The 18,839-nt window shown below is 38.8% G+C and overlaps 2 protein-coding genes across 3 annotated transcripts in view; both read right to left on the reverse strand.

The window, feature by feature from the left end:
• Positions 1-925: 925 nt before the first annotated feature.
• On the reverse strand, positions 926-7,799 carry qng1 (Q-nucleotide N-glycosylase 1). The gene is made up of 7 exons (XM_030737773.1): positions 7,681-7,799; positions 6,690-6,886; positions 3,876-4,023; positions 3,010-3,122; positions 2,363-2,506; positions 1,560-1,755; positions 926-1,481 (listed from the first exon to the last, which is right to left on the reverse strand). The coding sequence occupies exons 2-7, from the start codon at positions 6,876-6,878 to the stop codon at positions 1,252-1,254; spliced, it is 1,020 nt and encodes a 339-aa protein (XP_030593633.1). The 5' UTR covers positions 6,879-6,886; positions 7,681-7,799; the 3' UTR covers positions 926-1,251.
• A 1,810-nt stretch (positions 7,800-9,609) lies between these two features.
• hnrnpk (heterogeneous nuclear ribonucleoprotein K) overlaps positions 9,610-18,839 on the reverse strand; it is a 13,462-nt gene continuing 4,232 nt past the window's right edge. For both annotated transcript variants that reach the window (XM_030737003.1, XM_030737004.1), the window contains exons 7-17: positions 18,146-18,218; positions 17,594-17,707; positions 17,257-17,385; positions 16,546-16,874; positions 15,936-15,983; positions 14,451-14,490; positions 13,285-13,300; positions 12,840-12,872; positions 12,659-12,726; positions 11,768-11,937; positions 9,610-10,509 (exon numbers count right to left, since the gene is read on the reverse strand). In XM_030737003.1, coding sequence (XP_030592863.1) covers positions 10,479-10,509; positions 11,768-11,937; positions 12,659-12,726; positions 12,840-12,872; positions 13,285-13,300; positions 14,451-14,490; positions 15,936-15,983; positions 16,546-16,874; positions 17,257-17,385; positions 17,594-17,707; positions 18,146-18,218 — 1,051 coding nt within the window. In that variant the 3' untranslated portion in view covers positions 9,610-10,478. The remainder of the gene's footprint in view (positions 10,510-11,767; positions 11,938-12,658; positions 12,727-12,839; positions 12,873-13,284; positions 13,301-14,450; positions 14,491-15,935; positions 15,984-16,545; positions 16,875-17,256; positions 17,386-17,593; positions 17,708-18,145; positions 18,219-18,839) is intronic.

The following is an 18,839-nucleotide window of genomic DNA, read 5'->3' on the forward strand; positions in this document are numbered from 1 at the left end:
CATCCACGTCGAAAACAGGCTCTATTTACTCAGGAAGCCGCAAATCCGCAGCAAAATGGAGATTATCAGTCTGCTGTGGTGAGTGCAGTGTAATTTACTGTGGTCTGCTACGGGAGCAGCATCGGAGCTGGCGACACCAGCAGACTGGATAAACTGATCAGGAAGGCTGGCTCTGTGATTGGCTGCAAACTGGACACTTCTGAAGCTGTGGTAGAGGTCGTCACTGAACAAACTGTTATCCATCATGGATAATCCTGACCACCCTCTGCTCCACTTACTGGACAGGCAGCAGAGCACCTTCTCTAACAAACTGACTCAGCTCTGCTGGCACAAGGACAAAAACAGGAATTCATTTTACACTGCATGCTATCGCCCTCTATAATACAATATATCTGTCTGGCAGAGAGGCAGATAATGCTAGATGATATATTATTATTTCAACTGCCATAACAAAAGAATTTCATAAAGATGGAATAAAGTTTTTTTTTTTTTTTTTTTTAATTTTAGTTTAAACCTCTCAATATTCAGTTTACCCAGTCTTCATAAATCTCCCTCTTGAGAAAAGTTTCCATCTTTTATGATATTTCTGACACATTCACTGCAGACTGTCACTTCTCTTTTTTGTGTCCCCTTTTCAAAGAGGAACAGAAAGCAAGATGCTTCCATATAATTTGTGCTAAATAATATTTTCCTGAAAAAGAAATGAGCACAGCGGCTTTAAAAAGCTCATCCATTTGTACTTACACTGAACACTTGCACTGGAATGCATAATGAATATACTGAATTTAAAATTTATTCTCGATTAAATTTTTAGTAGCTACCTTGCAGAAATCCTGCTTTAAGGTGCTGAGTAGATGTAGTAGAATATCATCAACCCACTGCAACATTTCTTTAAAAAAAAAAGACACAGTATCTAACCAAAATATTATATTGCTCCTCTTGTTTAATGAATAGTATTTGTTAGCCATTACATGCTTACACAGCATATGCAGATTGGCATAATGTGATCAACTGCTCTACAGTAAGAGGTTTGTGAGAAAACAACCAACAATAAACATTTTTAAGTGATTGGAAATGAACAGCAGTGCCCACTCAGACAAACAAGCTGCATTAACACTTCGCAGCTGTTTCCATTGCAGCTGAGAAGTCTGTTTGTATGTCTACCTGGCACAGAGATGTGCTTGGCTTTAGCCCAGCGAAAGGCAGACTGAAAACTGCAGCCTCCTGTATGTACGGCTGCCAGGCAGCTCATCAATAGTAAATACAGCGTGTGTGGTGTATGGGAATGTGGGCCATCTCTATGTGGTGCTGCTTGGCGTAAGGCCACAGGTAAAAGTCGATGATAACAGAGTTCACACTGCACGGCTGTCCATCCCTCTCCTGCACCAGCTTGCTGAGACGGTCTTTGATCAGCTCCACACACCAAATGGAACAACCTCGGATCTCAACTTCTCTCCGGTCTCCTGAAGACAGAAGCTCACCTGAAAGTGATTATATCTCATTAAAATATCATTCTCTTCAGTGAAAAAGACACACACACATACACACTTCTCCCTCACCGTTCTTCAACACCTGCATCAGTGTATCAGAGTATCGGAGCGCTCCTAAGTAAACAAGTGCCTGAGGAACCCTGTAGTCCGCAAACATGGTGAGCCAGTCCATGTTGATGATGTCACCCTGCCCTCTGGCCTCCATGATACCCCAGAAATCTGCCACAAGGATCTGGGCTCGCTTGTAGAATGCGATCCTTTTACCCTTAAACAAACAAGAAAGTGAATAAATATTGGTTTATTTGTCCTTAAGCCATTACTATTTATAATTTGTCAGGTGTTCTTACACAAATATAATGTTAAAGGAACAATGTATGTGTAAAGACTATAATTTACTCCTCTGGCTGTATAATATGATGACAGCATTAGAAAGTTGCTGCACTGTGTTTGGCCAGGAGATGGAACTCTCTCATCACAATTTATTTTAAATTCTCCAAATGTCTGTTTGATCATAAATACTTCCTATATGCATATGTTTAATGCATTGTGTATAATGTATAAAACATTATACAGGCTATAAATTCAAAGTATCTGCAGAGCTGTGCATTCATTGAGCTCATTTTTTTTAATATTATGGGAAATTACAGTTTAATGCTTGCTCATTGTGACCAGTTCCACCATAAATGACTATTTGAGTATCTAAAATCTAGTAAACAATTTAATCATTCCATCTCTTTCCTGTACCAACTAGACATTTCTGAAAAAGCTGAACAAGTGCCGCAAACAAAGAGCATGTTTGTACTGACATTTTTTTGTACATTCCCAATTAGGAAATGTTCCCAGTTTGTACAATGAACCTGCTAAACTCTAACCTCATATGTAGCTTCATCCCTGTAGGAGGGGATCTTCTCCACAATGAGCTCCACCATCTTCCGGGCGTCGTTTCCGGCTTGGCTGATAAAAGTGCGGAAGCTTCCACCGTGTTCCAGCAGCGCACGGCCGCCTTCTGTCAGCACCTTTGTTAAAAAGATTCAGCATGTGGTTTGTTTTAATTTAACAGCAATGATAAACAGGCACAAAGCTCCACACTTTATATTTCTATTTATAAATTGCATTTTGTGGATACAATAATGTAACACTAACAGACTGAACTGATTCTATCTGAATTATAGAATCAGTTTTCTTGTTTAATATTAAAATAAAATTTGATGTTTCATACAAAAGAAGGCAGAACACACATGCCATATATGAACACAATAGGATATGGGGAATATGTTTCCCATGCTGGATATAACAATGCACCATTTTCATTCAGTCTTTTGACTAGAGGGGAAAAAAAAAAAGAGTAATTGTTACTGTAAAAGCACTCCTTTTGTTTTGTACATGATGAGAAGGCCACCCTGAGTCAAGAGACAACTTTGTAGATTTAAGAAGAAAGTAAAAATGCAAAGTAAAATCTTAAGATCAAATTGCAAAATTAAAACATTACTGAATATCATAATATGTCAGATGTCAGAACCTGATGACGCTCCCGAAGCATCGGCATGGGTGTTTCATTGTCTGACCGAAGGATATGTCCCAACTCCTCCACACTCATCTGAGAGAAGTACTTTGGATCAGTAATGGGTACACCTGTGGAGCGTCGAGAAGACAAGGTGCTAGGTGGATTAATCTTAAGACAGGAGCTACTCTCAGTGTGCAATAATAAGAATATAGCGTCACAACGCACAGTGGCCATTTTTCCACAATAGGCTCAAAATACATAATTTGCTCTGATCTCACGCTGTCAACCCCCCCGCCCCGAGATTCACACTGGAGCAAAACTACCTGTGCTTTTCTGAGAAAATCTCTTGTAATTATAAAGGACACAGCGACCACACACTGAGAGCTATTCCATATGAGACATAATTGATTCATATCCGGAGTCATTCATGCTAATTATAAATGATGCACAGGCACATGCAGAGTTACAAGCAATTTCCCAGCAGTCGTAGTTCAAATAAAGGGCACAAACACGATAATTGGTAATAACAAAACCACACAGAATAGAGGGACAATCAAAATATACATTTTTTTCCCCAAGAGACTGAGCTAAAAAAACAAACAAAAAAAACCCCCATAACATCATAAAAAAAGCTAATGGCATCATGAAGTAAAGGTAAGAGCATGGGTGTAGCTCTACTGCAAACAGTCACAGCGGCAAACAGTTTATAAATTTGACATTTCCATCCCTCATGTTTATACTCAAACAGGATTGTTAAATTTCTGGCTTTCTATCTATAATGCTGTAGGGTCTTTACCTTACAATAGAAAGTGCTGTGAGGGGACTATTGCTGTTATTGATGTATACAGTAAGTAAATTGATATACAGTTATGTGCTCTCACCTTCTTCCATGGCTCTGGTGATGGCAGCACACAGGGTCATGTAGCCTGTGTACATGGTCCCTTTATAAGTCACCCCACACTGTTGGGTTTCTTTCTCTGGCCAAAAGGAAAAGTTCATGGTGTCCACCACGAACACCCAGTTCAGTGCCTGCAGTGGCAAAATGCACAAATTATTAAGAAAGAAGACAAAAAAAAGGAAAAGTTAACACACTGTAATACACACTGGCTGAAAGCGACAGGGTTTCTCTACCTTGAAGTCTACATTAAAAAAACTGAATACTGCAGGCATCACTAAAGCTGACAAGTACTTAGAGTTTGTCAAAATTTGTATTAAATTGGTCTTTTAACCATTATTTTACAAACCCTAATACAAAATACCATCAAATACCACTGAAAATAATTATTTTTGATAAATTCTGCATGAAAACATAAATCAAACATTCATCAGAGCGCCACAGATAATTTCCTAAATTTGTGTCCATTTAACAGCCGAAAACCTCAACATGTTCTGTTTATAGTGATACAAAACAAAGTAAAGCAACATATTCTTACACACTTACTGAGCTGTGGCCATCAAATAATCTTCTGCTTGATAGAAAACGTTTTTTGAAATTTCATAAGCCTCAATAATAATTGATAAATTATCCAAAATGATCTATGTCGAACATACGGCCTATACAAGGTCAACGCAGCTCACTGGATAGTTTTGGAAAATGTAGAAATTTCTGGATATTTCACTGTATTTTCATCGTTAGTCTTTTTACTGACAAAGACAGAACGCATGGCCTCTCACATGCCAAAGAAGAAAAACAGGAAAGAAACTTATATTTTTGAAATTATTCAATTTAACAGAATAAGTTTTTTTTTTTTTTTTTTGCTATTTCCAATATAATTTTCTATTTTTTTTTTTCTTTACACAGTAAAAATTTCAGGATAAAGTCCTTTATTTTTACAATGTAAGCTGATGGGTTTCTTTGTTTTAATAAAGCAGCATTTCTTTACATCGTGGAAAAACAGATTCAAATTGCACTATTTTTCCTTAAAATTGGAATAAATATGTAGCTGAACATCTTTGCACTGAAAGTAAGTAAAACAATTTGGAAGTGTTTGGTTTTTTTTTTTAGGTTATAAGGCAACAGTGTTACTGTTCTGGCCTGCTTAAGGTTTAATTGGATTGGATGTGGTCCATGATGTAAAATGAGTTTGACACCCTGGTCTACATTATGCCTGTTCATATTAACCAGGATAGTGATATTCATGCATCCTTCTTGGGTTTGTGCAGCCCTGCTGTCCATGTCTCCTGATTAATTAGTGCATTTTCAGTTACTTTTCTGATGAAGACCGTATATAAGGCAAAAACAGATATTGTACAATTCTAACAAGCCTGTAAATCAATATTTGGTATGACCACCTTTATTCAACACAGTCTGAACTCTCTTAGACACGTTTTTTAGTCATTTCTTTAAGTAGTCATCAGGAATAATTCTCCAGGCTTCTTGAAAGACATTCAAATCTCTTCTTTGGATGTTGGCTTCTTTTTGTTCCACTCTCTGTCAAGATGAACACACACTGCTTCAATAAGGTTATGGTCCAGTCTCTGGTGAGGCCAATCTATGACTGATAGTCTTCCACTGTGTGTTTTTCTATCCAGGTATATTTTTACTGCATTGACAGTGTTGGGGATCATTGTCATGCTGTCATGCCAATCAGATCCTTTCCAGATGTGATTGCATGGTGGATGAAAATCTGATGGTACTTTTCTCCATTCATAATTCCATCAATTTTGAAAGGATCCCCACCACCACTGGGCTGAAATGCAGCCCCAAACCACAACAGTGCCTCCACCGCATTTTACAGATGGCTGACACTCACTGCTGTGCCTCTCTCCCAACCACCTGGAGAAATACGGACTATGATTTCAAACAAAAATGTAAAATTTGGATTCATCACTCTGTTGCCACTGATTTTCAGTCCAGATATGCCAAGTTTTTGGGAATCACCTTGTTTGTGCAACAATGCTATTTTATGCTGGTCAACTGTGTTATCTTTGCCAGTTTTCCTACATACAACTAAAGAAATGGAAACAAATTCCCTAAAGATACAATTTAAAATGGGTTCTTTGCTTAGTTGTCTGTGTAGACACAACACTGGCTTATCCCTCGAGTTAGGTGCCTTTTTTGAGATTGAATTAATCATAGGTCAGGGTTAAGTAGCTTAAACAAAAAAACATTCTTCTGAAAATGGTCAGATACAAGGACTACACTGAAAATGAGTGAAAAAGCAGCAAATGTCCAAAGAAAGCTTGAAGAGTTATTGCTCAAGACCACTTTAAAAACTGTAAGAAAATATCACTCCTTGGATGCAAAATATAAAGAAATGAGCACTGACTTAAGACTTCTCCATAGTACTGTACTAGATATGATACAAGTATGTATGTGTGTGTATGTGTGTATATATATATATATATATATATATATAAAAACAAAACAAGTATAACTAAGGGAAAAACTAGGGAACACATTGAGGTAGGCATGTGGAGGGAAAACTGATACACCAACAAAGAGAGAGAGATACAGGAGTAGATAGGGCTATTCACTCAGGGGGAAAGAAAACAAGACACAGGTGGAAAATTTCAGAAACAGAGTAATAATGAAGACAAGATAGAAGAAAAAACAGAGGGATCAAAACCATTCTAAAACATTACAAAAATCCTTGAAAGCAAAATATAAAGACATGAGAGGGTGGAACAAGACTTTTGCACAGTACTGTATACTATGAAAAATATTCTGGCAGTCTGGGTGCTGGCACACTCCCCTGGTCAGATGTGGGTGCCGGGGCCAATGGATTTGCCTTCTTCCAGCCACTGGCAGTCAGGTCGTCACTGTGTCGGAGACTGTAGAGCATCTCTGCCACCTTCTCCACGCCTTCATCCTCCACAAACACATCTCTACTCTGCTCAGCTATGAACTGGCCAGACTCCCTTGGTAACAAAGGTTTCTCCATGATGAAGACTATGGAGCAGAAATTAAAACAAGCGTGCATAACTAGGAATACATTCCCCACCAAAGATTAGGTAAGTCTAAGGATGTAAGTGTGGAAATAATTACATCTACTAGCATTTACAAAATCTTTAATATTTGCAAAGTAAGTCTAGAGTACATGTAGTTACAAACAGGCAACCTTTAAAAGCAAAGACAAAAATATTTTATAGAAAACTTGCGTGAGCTTGATGAAGCGCTTTGGGACAAACTTTCCAAAAAACATGTATTTATTTTGAAGGGTCAGGGGCTCATCCTGTGCAAGCACTTCAAACATAAAAGCGACGTACACAGGAGCATGCCTGACCAACGTCATTCCTTTTCCATTTACCTCCAAAACTACAATTATATCCATCTAGCAGTTGTGAAGCATGTGGTGGCAGTGCGTTAATGTTCCCAGTGACGCACAGCTGCGGTTTCCTGCTGAATGATCTCTACTGCTTTTCTACTAGTTTTCCACTGCTCTCCTGTAGGAGCATGATTTCCCCATTACTTACTTACAAGCTGTTTATATGTTTTGAGAACAGCCTTATTTGTCTCTGCATGTAAGCCATTTACGTCATTATGTTTATTTGAAAAATCTGGAGGAGCAAAGTGCAACGACCGGAGAACTCACGTTGTCCCTGGAGTTTTACAACTAATAAAGACATTTCTGAGCGTTTACAGTCATCACCTTTAGATAAGAAAAAAACTGTTTTAACATAAACGTTAAAGGTACCGGTACTTTTTTTTTTTTTTTAATTCCTGTGTAAACTAACGCTACTTACCGACGACTGCACGACACACAACCGCGTAACGCTGTTCCCACTACCTGTTTTTCAGCTATCGACCAATCAAAGCCTCGCTTGTGGACTCAGTTGGTTTATGAACCAATCATAAGAGAGGAAACAGCAAAGCAACGCCCGTTACGTATAAACTGTGTGCTGAAAAAAAAAAAATCATTTATTTTCTAAGCTGCCGAAAACCTCGTGATTTTGGGGGCTTGTGGTAAACAAATGGTTGTAAAAACACTTCTTTGAAAGGAAATAAAGACGATTAATCACTAGACCTATTTCACACGCACAGTAAGTAACATAGCTGTCAGTGATCACATTAGCTCTATGCCCCCCCAACTTTACATAGACCATTTACAGCCGCATAGTAACAGATAATGCTATGTGCTGGCTGAGTAATCAGCAGAAAATGATTAATAACCACAAATAATTTGAGTATTTTTGCAGTCAGAATATCAGCCATTTACTTCTAGTGTTTAATGTGAATATATTTTTTTGTTTCTTTACCTCACAGGAAAATTATTAATACGGATTTTGGTCAAAACTACCAGAAATTGCTTTAGCTTTAAAAAAAAAAAAAAAAAAAAAAAAAAAGTTCAACATTATTTGACATTTTACACAAAATTATAACTTACTCACTACATCAAAGGCAAACAAACAAAATGATATTAAATTTTGTCTTCAAATACAGTGATGTGAAAAAGAAAAATGCACTCTTCCGATTCTAAGGTTTTAACACATGAGGACATAATGAAAAATAAAATCATGTGGTCTTTAATAGGTCTTAAACTTAAGGAAACCTCAGATGAACAACACATCGAATATTCCATCCATCCTCTCCCGCTCACCTTTTAACTAAGGTAAATTAAGTAAAAAAGCAGAAGCAGTGTGTGAAAAAATAAGTACACCTTTACTGCTTCCATAAGATTAAGAGGGAAAGTAGCAGCCAGATGCTGCTGATCAAATGTACTTGATTAACTGATCATCAGCCAGTGTGAGCAGATCCATAAAAGCAGAGGTTTGGGCAGTTTGCAGGTCTTGAGCATTCAGGTGTGTTAATATATTGCCAAAAAGGAAAGACATCAGCAACGATCTAAGAGAAGCAACTGTTGCTGCCCATCAATCGTGGAAGTGTTATAAGGCCATTTCCAAACAATTTGAAGTCCATCATTCTGCACTGAGAAAGAATATTCACAAGTGGAAAACATTCAAGACAGTTATCAGTCTTCCCAGGAGTGGACGTCCTACCAAATTCACCCCAAGGTCAGACCTTGCAATGCTCAGAAACTGCAAAAAAAAACAAACAAGCAAGCAAACAAAAAAAACCTCAGAGCTATACAGCTATACAGGGTTCAGTTCTCTGTTAAAGTTCACGATGGTACAATTAGAAAAAGCTAAAGCTTGGCCTATACTGGGTCATGCAACAGGACAATGATCCCAAGAACAGCTAATGTACAACAGAATGGTTGAAATAAAAGAAAAGAATCAAGGTGTGCAAGTGCAAATCTCAGCTTGATCTAAATGCTGTGGTGGGACCTTTAGTGAGCTTTGCATAAACGAATGTCTGCAAACCTCAATAAACTTAAAGAGTGGGCCAAAGTTCTTCAACACTGAGACTGATAGTCATCCAGAAAAATAATTACTTAGGGTTATTGCTGCTGAAGGTGGTTGTACAAACTAATGAATTATTTATGGGGTGCACTTTTTTTTTTTTTAAATGAGTGTAATGTGTCATTGTCCATCTGAGGTTCTACTCAAAAATACTCAAACTGATATGGACCATACAATTTTTTAATGTTCTGGTATCTAAAGAATTGTGTCCAACATTGGCACCGCTGGCAAATCTAATCACTTAGCCTAAATGTTATTACTTAATAGAAATCCGATCCAGCTGCAAAAACAGAAGTTCAAACAGCACACTCATTAAGGATTTAGTAAAAAGTGGCATCTTTATTCATCTTATTTGAAAATGGGAAGTCTACAGCATAGGGCGCAAACAAGTGTAGATAACAGGAAACTGCAGGGACAAAATGGTTCAATCTGTTTTTTTTTGTTGTTTTTTTCACCCCCTGTCAAATTTCTAATAAAATGCCTTAAATTTCTAGCTACATTTTTCCTATTTGTAAATAAATCAAATGTTTCAGTTGTGTTTCATCAGACAACTACCATTATTCACACAAACCCAGACTGTCTCTGGTGTGTACACAAATCCCAAAATAGACATCCCAAAAATCCAGTCTGAAAGGGTTAAATCCCCCACTGCTCTTGAAAAGAACAAACAAACAAAAAAAAAAAAAAAAAAAAAAAAAAGATATAAGCTTACATTCCGCAGGTTGCACAGATGTGGTACAACTGGGTGCGAAGGAAAGGATATAGACAACAGAAAGCACACCAAACCCACACACACATATGTGCTCACATGTACGCACACAAGACAGATTTCCACCAAGTCAAACATACACACAAGTTGTAAAAAAACAAAACCATCCGAAAAATAAAGGTCATGTTTATTTCTGTAAGAAGTCTGAAGGATAATTTGTTATCAGTGTTAGAAAAAAGCAAACGTGTATCTGATAAACTAATGGATTACACTCTTAAAAATGCAGAACATCTACATTTTATCTTATGCACAGGAATGTTGGACATTTATTTTACTAAAAAATACAAAAATAAAAATAAAGGGGGAAAAAAGAAAAGACACCCACAATCCAGAATAGTCTGAAGGGGATGTGTTGGAAGGGAAGAAAGGTAGAGGAAGGATCTCAGTCTTCTTCACACTGACCCTCCTTGGTCTACAGCAAATGACCAGAGTACTGCTTCACACTGAAATAAAAAGAGTGAGAAAATAAAACAACCAGCACAGGAGAAAAAAAATGCAAGTTGAAAACCAATGACATTGTAAATACACAAATGGGACAACGCATGTGGAGAGGAAGGAGAGACAGCAAATAGGAAAGAGGGGCAGAGGAAGGAAAGGATGAAGATGCGACTGGTGCCTGAAAGAGAGGAAGAGGAGGAAACGAGAGGGGTGTGGTTAGCTCTTGTGTCTAAGCAGGTGCAGCACACTGAAAGGGAGGAAGGAGAGAAAGAAAGAGGGAGGAAGGGTTAGTTAGCATGGCAACACTACCCTACTCAAGAGAAAGGGTGGCAGGTCTACAGCTGTATTAGCATTCGGGCAGTAGCATTAACAAGGAAGTAGTGTGTATTATACCGTGCCTACTGGTTGCCAAGGGAGACAGAAGAGGAGGAGCCTGTGCTATTTGGCAGACTGTGATTTGTTGTCAGTTGCTCTAACTAAAAACAACAAAATCACTAGTCTTCCACACAGCAGCAGCCAGGGGAAGAATCAATCCACTCCCTGCTTCACAGTGAAACGGCTCTGATGGCAAACGGACTATTTTTGTTTTTTGTTTATTTACCAATCGCATTGAGGGGACAGATGTGACAGTTAAAGAAATACGCCAATCACATCGACCCTTAAAAAAATAAAAATAAAATAAAAATAAATAAAAGTTGCACAGTATGCACGACTGTTAAATTTGTCTGTTCCGTCACAGCCATTTCATGTAAGAGGAAGGTTTGAACTAGTTGCAGGTTGCATGGGGAAGAAAGGAAGGGGGTTAGTGAAGAAAAGACAGCAGGCAAAAGAATTTCATAAACCCAAAGTGGGCTACATGGTAATAGGATGCAATTTCAATAAAACATTTACAGCCTCAACCAAACCCATCATCTATTAAATGTGAGGTTCAGACGACTAAATGAGAAAATGATATAAATCTTTCAAACATGAGTAGCTTTTTGGCATCAGTAAACAGGACTGCACTTTCTAAGAGAGTTGCATCATAGTTGCATCAATGATGAAACCTTCACTGATGCAAGGATGTGAGCTCAGACCAGGTTAAGTGACCAATGAACAATTTGACTGAGGTTTTCTAAAAGGTTCTAATTTAACATTACAAGTTAATGAACTTGATAAACACAACTTGAAGAAATGACTACAACTAGCATGCTGGACCAAGAATTTCTAAATCTAAACAGGATAGAAATAATTGGAATAAAATGAGCCCACGCCAGGACTTGCCTGTTCTGTAGGAGGTACTGGGCATTCTGGATCTGATCCTGGGTGCCAGAAATGGTAATGATTCGGTCCTCAGAACCTTCCAGAGGTTCATCGATCTTGATGGAAGCCCCAGACTCATGGCGGATCTGTTTGATCCGCTGACCTCCCTTACCAATGATAGAGCCAGCCAGCTGTACCAAGTAAAGAAAGCAAAGGGTGGGGAAGAAAGAGAAAAAACACAAACAAAAAACAAAACAGTAATTCATTTTAGGACCTCGGAGTAAAGCTACATGTAGCTTTAAGAATCTAGAAAAAGTAGAGATGAATGCAAAACCCAAAAGCATCACTTAGAGAAATGTTAATGAAAACACATCTTGAAAAATTATTTTAGATAATGTTGTTTTATATTAAAATAACCAAGTATAATTTTTTGTTAATTACACTGAATGAGTTGTGTGAAATTGTCTACTTTGAGTACCCTGTAGCAGTAACTTAGCTGCTGCACAACTAATGGTATGACACACACACACACACACAACTGAAATATCATAAGGATAATGACAGAGTGCAAATAACAAGCTGACTTTAAAAAAAATGCTGCCCTGAATGTAAGTGTGCATGTAAATAGTTTTAGCTGTGGAAATGCTGCTAAAGGAACTGTATAACGGTTATAGGATGTGTGTGTGTGTGTGTGTGTGTAATTAATCTATTTATTCATTCCTTTGTATTATTTTACTCTGCACCACGGACAAACAATTTTGCTATACTTGTGCAATGACAAAGTTCTATTCTTCTTCTTCTAGATAAGTGTGTAATGTAGAGCTTCCCATCTTTACATTATGTGTACAGCAGATGAAGAACAGACATTTCGTAAGTGTGGAAGTTTACACTTCTATACTGTCATTTACTCACATCTTTAGGGATTGTCACTTGTGTGGTGATGACAGGGCCGCCCATGTCATTATAAGAGCCACGTCCACCTGGTGGCAAGAGGAAGGGGAAAGATGAAAATCAAAGCAGACAAGCAGGAAATACCACACATGGACCAGCTGTGTTTTCTAATCACACTGATTGATTAAGTATAGAGACTCACCTGACTGGTAGCTATCCCATGAGGAACTGTTATCTATGCAGGAAAGGAAACAAAAAGAACAGTCTGATCTCCGCCAAGACAGTTGTTTAAATTATCCCAATACTAAACTGGTTATACATGGTAGAGAAATCAAGGAATCTGTTAAATCATAATTAAAACTTCACTGAATCCTTAACATTTGCTGTTAACATATTTACAGTCACAGGTCATTCCACTATAGTTTTGATAAAAAGCACAACACTGACAGCCCAAACACCGTAGCGCTGGCTGGAATGTCCTTTTAACCAGTTTACAATTATAAAAATAAATCCTTGTCTATGACAAATAATTGTCACCACACTAGGGTATTTAAAAAAACAAAAAAAACTCCAGCCCGTATTGCACATTAAGACATTAACAGCACTGTAACCACACTTGTCACAATAACACGAGGCTTATCACTTACCATATCCTCCGCCACTCTGTAAGAAACACACAGAAACACAAACTGATTACATACAGCACAACCAGATCCTTTCATCTTAAGATCCCACATGAAGGGACAGATCCTACGCAGACATGTACGGATACTGAAGCAGCAGCATCCATGGAGTAGACTAAACTAAAAGCCACCCAGTATTTCATCCATAATACAGACTCCTCCTCTCCCTCCATCCCCCCTTCCCGTCTCTCCTTGCATCTCCATCAGCCCCCATTTTCAGCTGCTATTCAGCTGCTGCTGTCACCAGGGCAACAAGCAATTCAAAAAGCTGTTGCCGAGCAACGGCAGGCAGTATCCTGCCAGCTCTCAGAGAGGAAGAGAGAGAATGAGGGAGCGAGTGAGCAAGCAAGGGAGAGAGACCTTCCAGTCTGTCAACAAAGCATTATTAGTGCTTAGCAACCAAGCACGGCCACCCCCTGCCTCCCCACCCCTCCAACACCCTCCCTCACTTTACAGGAAAAACAGGCTGGCCGTGAAAACTACACAGCAAGAGGGCAATTATAGCTGATTATTATGGGGTGTCTCCGGCTGTGGTGATTACGGTCATTTGGTGGGATGGTTTACACCATGCCAAAGCTAGCTAGGATCCATGGCCAGGGCTCGTTTGAGTGTATGCACATGCATGTGCACGAAGGATGTTGTAATGTCAACTAGAATTACCACCTTATGATTTTGTACCTCTGCCAACCAATCAAGTTGAAATTTACATCCATGTCTTCCCAGACCTGCTCTTCTGGATATAAAAAGTTATCACTTAACCATTTTTATCCTCTGAGATTTATGATAGATTTTGCAGTAATTACCCAATATTTAATGAGCTGCAATTGCACAACAGGTTTTGATCTTTGATCAGTTGACCTGCCAATCCAAATAAACTTTTGTGCCAAATTTTCAGAAATTACCTTCACGACAATGAGATGGTTGCGCAGACAAAACCCAAAAACATGCTGCCTCTGGTTATGGTTGTTGACTGCATGTGACATGATAAACCACTACTGTCGTGACAGGATAATGGACAATCACAGCATATTGTGTGGTGATAGGACCAACCAGTATGTTAGCCTGTAGACGCTGGCACCCATTGAGATGCTAGTACCAGAGCTGCATGCATTTAGCAAAGGGTCACTAACCATGCTATCGCTGTAGCGATCCGGTCTGCCTCTTCTGTCACTGGTGATGGAAGGGAGGGGTGGGCAGAAACACAGAGAAACAGAGAGAGAAAGAGAGATGTGGGTTGGGGTGGAAAGAAATAGAAAATGCTTAAAAATGCTTGACAACATTCCAAAGAAAATTTCTGGTCCAGGTCAAACTGCACACACACGCTGAGCAAGATTACAGTATAAACACATTTCCTCTCAGCCATCTTCCCACACAGTAACAGGAACAGCTCTGACAGTGTTATGGTGAGAGGAGTGACAGGTGGTGGTGATGATGATCAGAGCCAAGGGCTGCTGAATTTTCCCCCCCTACACGATTGAGCTAAAATAAAGAAGAAAGCTGAAGAAACGTGTTTGGATCTACTTGGTACGCTCACTGTTCCTGAAGAACATACATGCACAGATGTTAATATCACAGCAACAGTCTCAGCATAACTTAATATCATCCATTGCATTTGCTAGACTCTGTACCCATGTTTTGTTAGCAAATAGCAAATATCTAATATGCTATCATGACACTAAAAAAAAATACAATCAGTGTCTTACAGGAACACCCTGACGCAATATGTGGATAACTGACACTTAACTGAGAATATCCTAATAGCTTTGTTCTGGTTTTGTCATTACAGAGCTCCTATTTTAGAATTTTAAACAGCCCCACCCATAATTCAACAACTATTTTTATACATCTATTAGTTCACTTCATGTTAGACGCAAGAGGCCAAACTGAAGCAAAATTGCGCATCTGTACAATTAATAAATATTTTCAATCATAAGCCTGCATGTGAAAGCAAGCCCTTTAGCAGGTGCAGTAAGCAACAAATGCCAGCATAACATCAGCACATGATCCTCATACACACCACCACCACAAAAAAAAAAAAAAAAAATTATGTTTCAGATCCGGGTAAAGATGGAGTGAATAGCACAATGGATAGGTTACCAACACAGGAACGCACTCGTCATACAATGTTACTGTAGTGTCCTACAAAGCACTTGAAATAAGTGGGATGAACATGTGAATAGGGATCAGGGTAAGAGACTATAGGTTAGGGTACTACAAAAACAGTAGCAGATGAAAGGATTTAAAGTTAGGGATATGAAAGGAGGGCAAATGTTTAAGTTTCTCGTAAATTATCAGAAAATGTGGAAAGCAGAGGATTAAAGAAATACGGGGTGTGTAGGGATACCTCAACACTTAATTTTCATACACCACAGACAAACCATCTATTTCATTTGTGAATGTAAATTAGGCTTTCAGTGGTAGCAAACCACTCCAAAAGAGATCAAGGAATAAAATGCTACTCCAGAGGAAACCAAGTCTATTGGTGTTAACAAGGAAGTTAATCACTTATACTGTGGCAAATGCAGATAACACAAACTAACAGAAAATCAGAATGTCAAAGTATCCCTGTTAAGATTAGTTAAGAAGTTTAGTCAGGTTTGAGGACAGAAACTTACTTTGACCTCTCATCTGAGCTGCGGTACGAGTCATAGTAACGATCATCTCTGTGGGCAAGATGGAGATGGGGGAAAAAGAAAAAGAAAAAAAAAAAAAAAGACACACACACACACAGACACAGACAATGATGAGCACATACACTTAATGAAATGATAACCACTCAATTACATAGAGAATATTTGACTCAGTCCATCTTACACAAGACAATTAAATCAAGTCTGGTGAATTTGAACAGAAGGCCCCTGAATGGAAAGAAAGCACCAGAAGAGACATTAAGCTTTGTATATGGAGATGTAGGAGGGAGAAAAGCAAGGACTCTTGAAGAGGAATGTCAAATATGTCTAACATGTCAAACTTGAGAAGCGCTAAACAGGAGTAAAAGGACTCAACTTCAAACTCACAAGTGGGTTCATATTGTCATTAAGCTCTGCAGTATTCAGTAAAAATCAACGAGTGTTTACAAGATGGGGAATGTATTCATACTGTAACAACAATCTCTCAAGTGGGCACGCCTTGGGACAAGACTGAGTTGAGCACTAGTAAAAGCAAAGTAGGAGAACGGCAGAAAAATAAGGGAAAAACTGTACGCTATTTATGCGTATCTCTTACCCTCTGTGTGGGTGCCCCATGGGTATGTTGCGTCCACGGCTACTCCCTCTGCCAACCCGACTTGAGTGTGGTGGAGGAGGACCTCGGCGGGGGCTCATCTCATCATAATCTCGACGGGAGGGAGGCATGGGTCCCCGTCCCCCCCTACTTGAGGGCATTCGGTCAAAGCCGCGGTCTCCATGGCTAGACCGGCTACCACGCATTGGGAAACCTCCCATTGGTCTGCGACCACCTCCCCTCTCCTCAAACATCATGGTAAAACCGCCATATTCGTATGTTTCGTCATAGAAGTTAGGGTCATAGGGCTGTGTACGGCCCTTTATGGGAGCCTGAAACAGGAAGACAGAACATCAAGAGCTGCTCAAAAGAACTTTGAATTCATCGTTTACAAAAAATACAGATAACACGGAATCATTTGCAACTATGCAGCATTTCCAATTTTTTTTTTTTTGTTTACCAAAAAGGATATTAAAAACTGCTATTCAGATGTCATTTCTAACAAAATTCTAATTTAGTTCAGTGAAATGTTTGTATTTCATGTTTATTTAAAACTCCAAACCAAACCCAAGGAAACAAATCTGAAGGGGAAAAAGAAAAAACAAAAAAACAAAACAAAAAAAAGGAGGTTTCAATATATAGACAATATATAAAAAGGCAGAAAGAAAAAAAAAAAAAAAGGGCCTTAAACAAAAAACTGTAAGACATTCTTACTTCAGAGATGAGCTCCAACATAGTCTTGATACACTCCACCACTCTCTCCGTTTTACCACCAACCAGCACTACACGGTCTGTCGACTGGGGACAACACTCCTGAAACAGCTTGATGCTGGTCTTTGTGTTCTGAAGACAAATACAGGCGAACACATGAACAAAGAAAACAGCTACTATGTGATGGAGCCGCTCATTTAACAAAATCCCAATGCCATCACTTTAACACTGATTTATTAGGGAAAAAACAGATGGACACAAGATAACAGTTAAAACAAGTCTGTGAATGATATGGATTTACAAACATAAAAAAAAACATATCCCCCCTTTATGAACATACCTCACGAAGCTCCTTGATCTTGGCTCCCTTCACTCCAATGATGGAGCCGGCCAGGCTTTGGTGGATCAGCAGACGGAGCTCACAGTCAAAATCCATCCCATTGTACTGCTGGTACTGTACGGAACATTTAGCATGTTCAAACCATAATACAAACTATAAGAATGAACACATTACCATACTCAGGATAACATGCAGCAAAACACTCTCACAGTGCCTGAAAATTGTAATACATTTTTTTAACCAATTAACTGTAGAGCGACACATCAGTGTTATAAATGGACTCAAATCAGAGTGCAGACACATGCAATCAGAAACCCTTCGAACCAGTCAAGTCTGACCTATGCAAACCACATACTGGCAAAATTGCCAAATTACAAAACACCAAACACACACACACACACACACACACACACACACACACACACACACACACACACACACACACACACACACACACACACACACTTTTTTTAAAGTGTCTCTGAAAGCAACTGATATTTGCAACACAGCTTGGCAATAACTTAAAATTCAGGAAAAAAGGGGGGTGTTCACCTCTTCCAGTGTTGGTATAATCTTCAGCAGGATTTCTCCAACAGTCTCAATGTCAGCACTGATGCTCAGGATGCTTCAGAATTCATCCATGCACAACAATCAGAGAAGGTGGGGTTGGGGTGCCAGCAAGGCATCCCAGGAGGAAGGGAACAACATTTTAGATGAAAGAATTCATAACATCCCTTTTTTGCCATAGAAAATACAGTCAAACCCCCAATAAAAACTCTCAGACTAATACAGCTAAATTAAATATTGGCGTCCAGTGTTTTCTAAACTTTTCACGTTAGGCTGACGTTTTATTTTTTAACTCTAACTAGCAAAAAGCTGGCACCCAAACAATGCAATGAAAAGAAAATAGTATTTGTCCAGAGAAGGAAAGCAAAGAGACAAAATTTAAAAAAAAAAAAAAAAAAAAAGGACCCAAAGAAAAGTGACTGCATTTGGTGACCACTGAAGGGGGTAGACGGGGAGGGTGAAGTCTGAGGAGGAACTGGCAGAAATAAGCACCGATGGTGCCACAGAGAACTCTAAAGTCCTAAAGCAGAGTTCAGTTGATGCAGACCACAAAGGTTTTTGACCACAAGGACCCCAAAATAAGATGCTCAACAGTATTTTTAAGGGCTCAGAGGAAATGGAAATAAAAACATTACCATCACTTAAATTCTTAATTTTGTTTGGACAGTCAATTTGTAGT

The sequence above is a fragment of the Archocentrus centrarchus genome, chromosome 9 (assembly GCF_007364275.1).
Source record: "Archocentrus centrarchus isolate MPI-CPG fArcCen1 chromosome 9, fArcCen1, whole genome shotgun sequence".
NCBI lineage: Eukaryota > Metazoa > Chordata > Actinopteri > Cichliformes > Cichlidae > Archocentrus > Archocentrus centrarchus.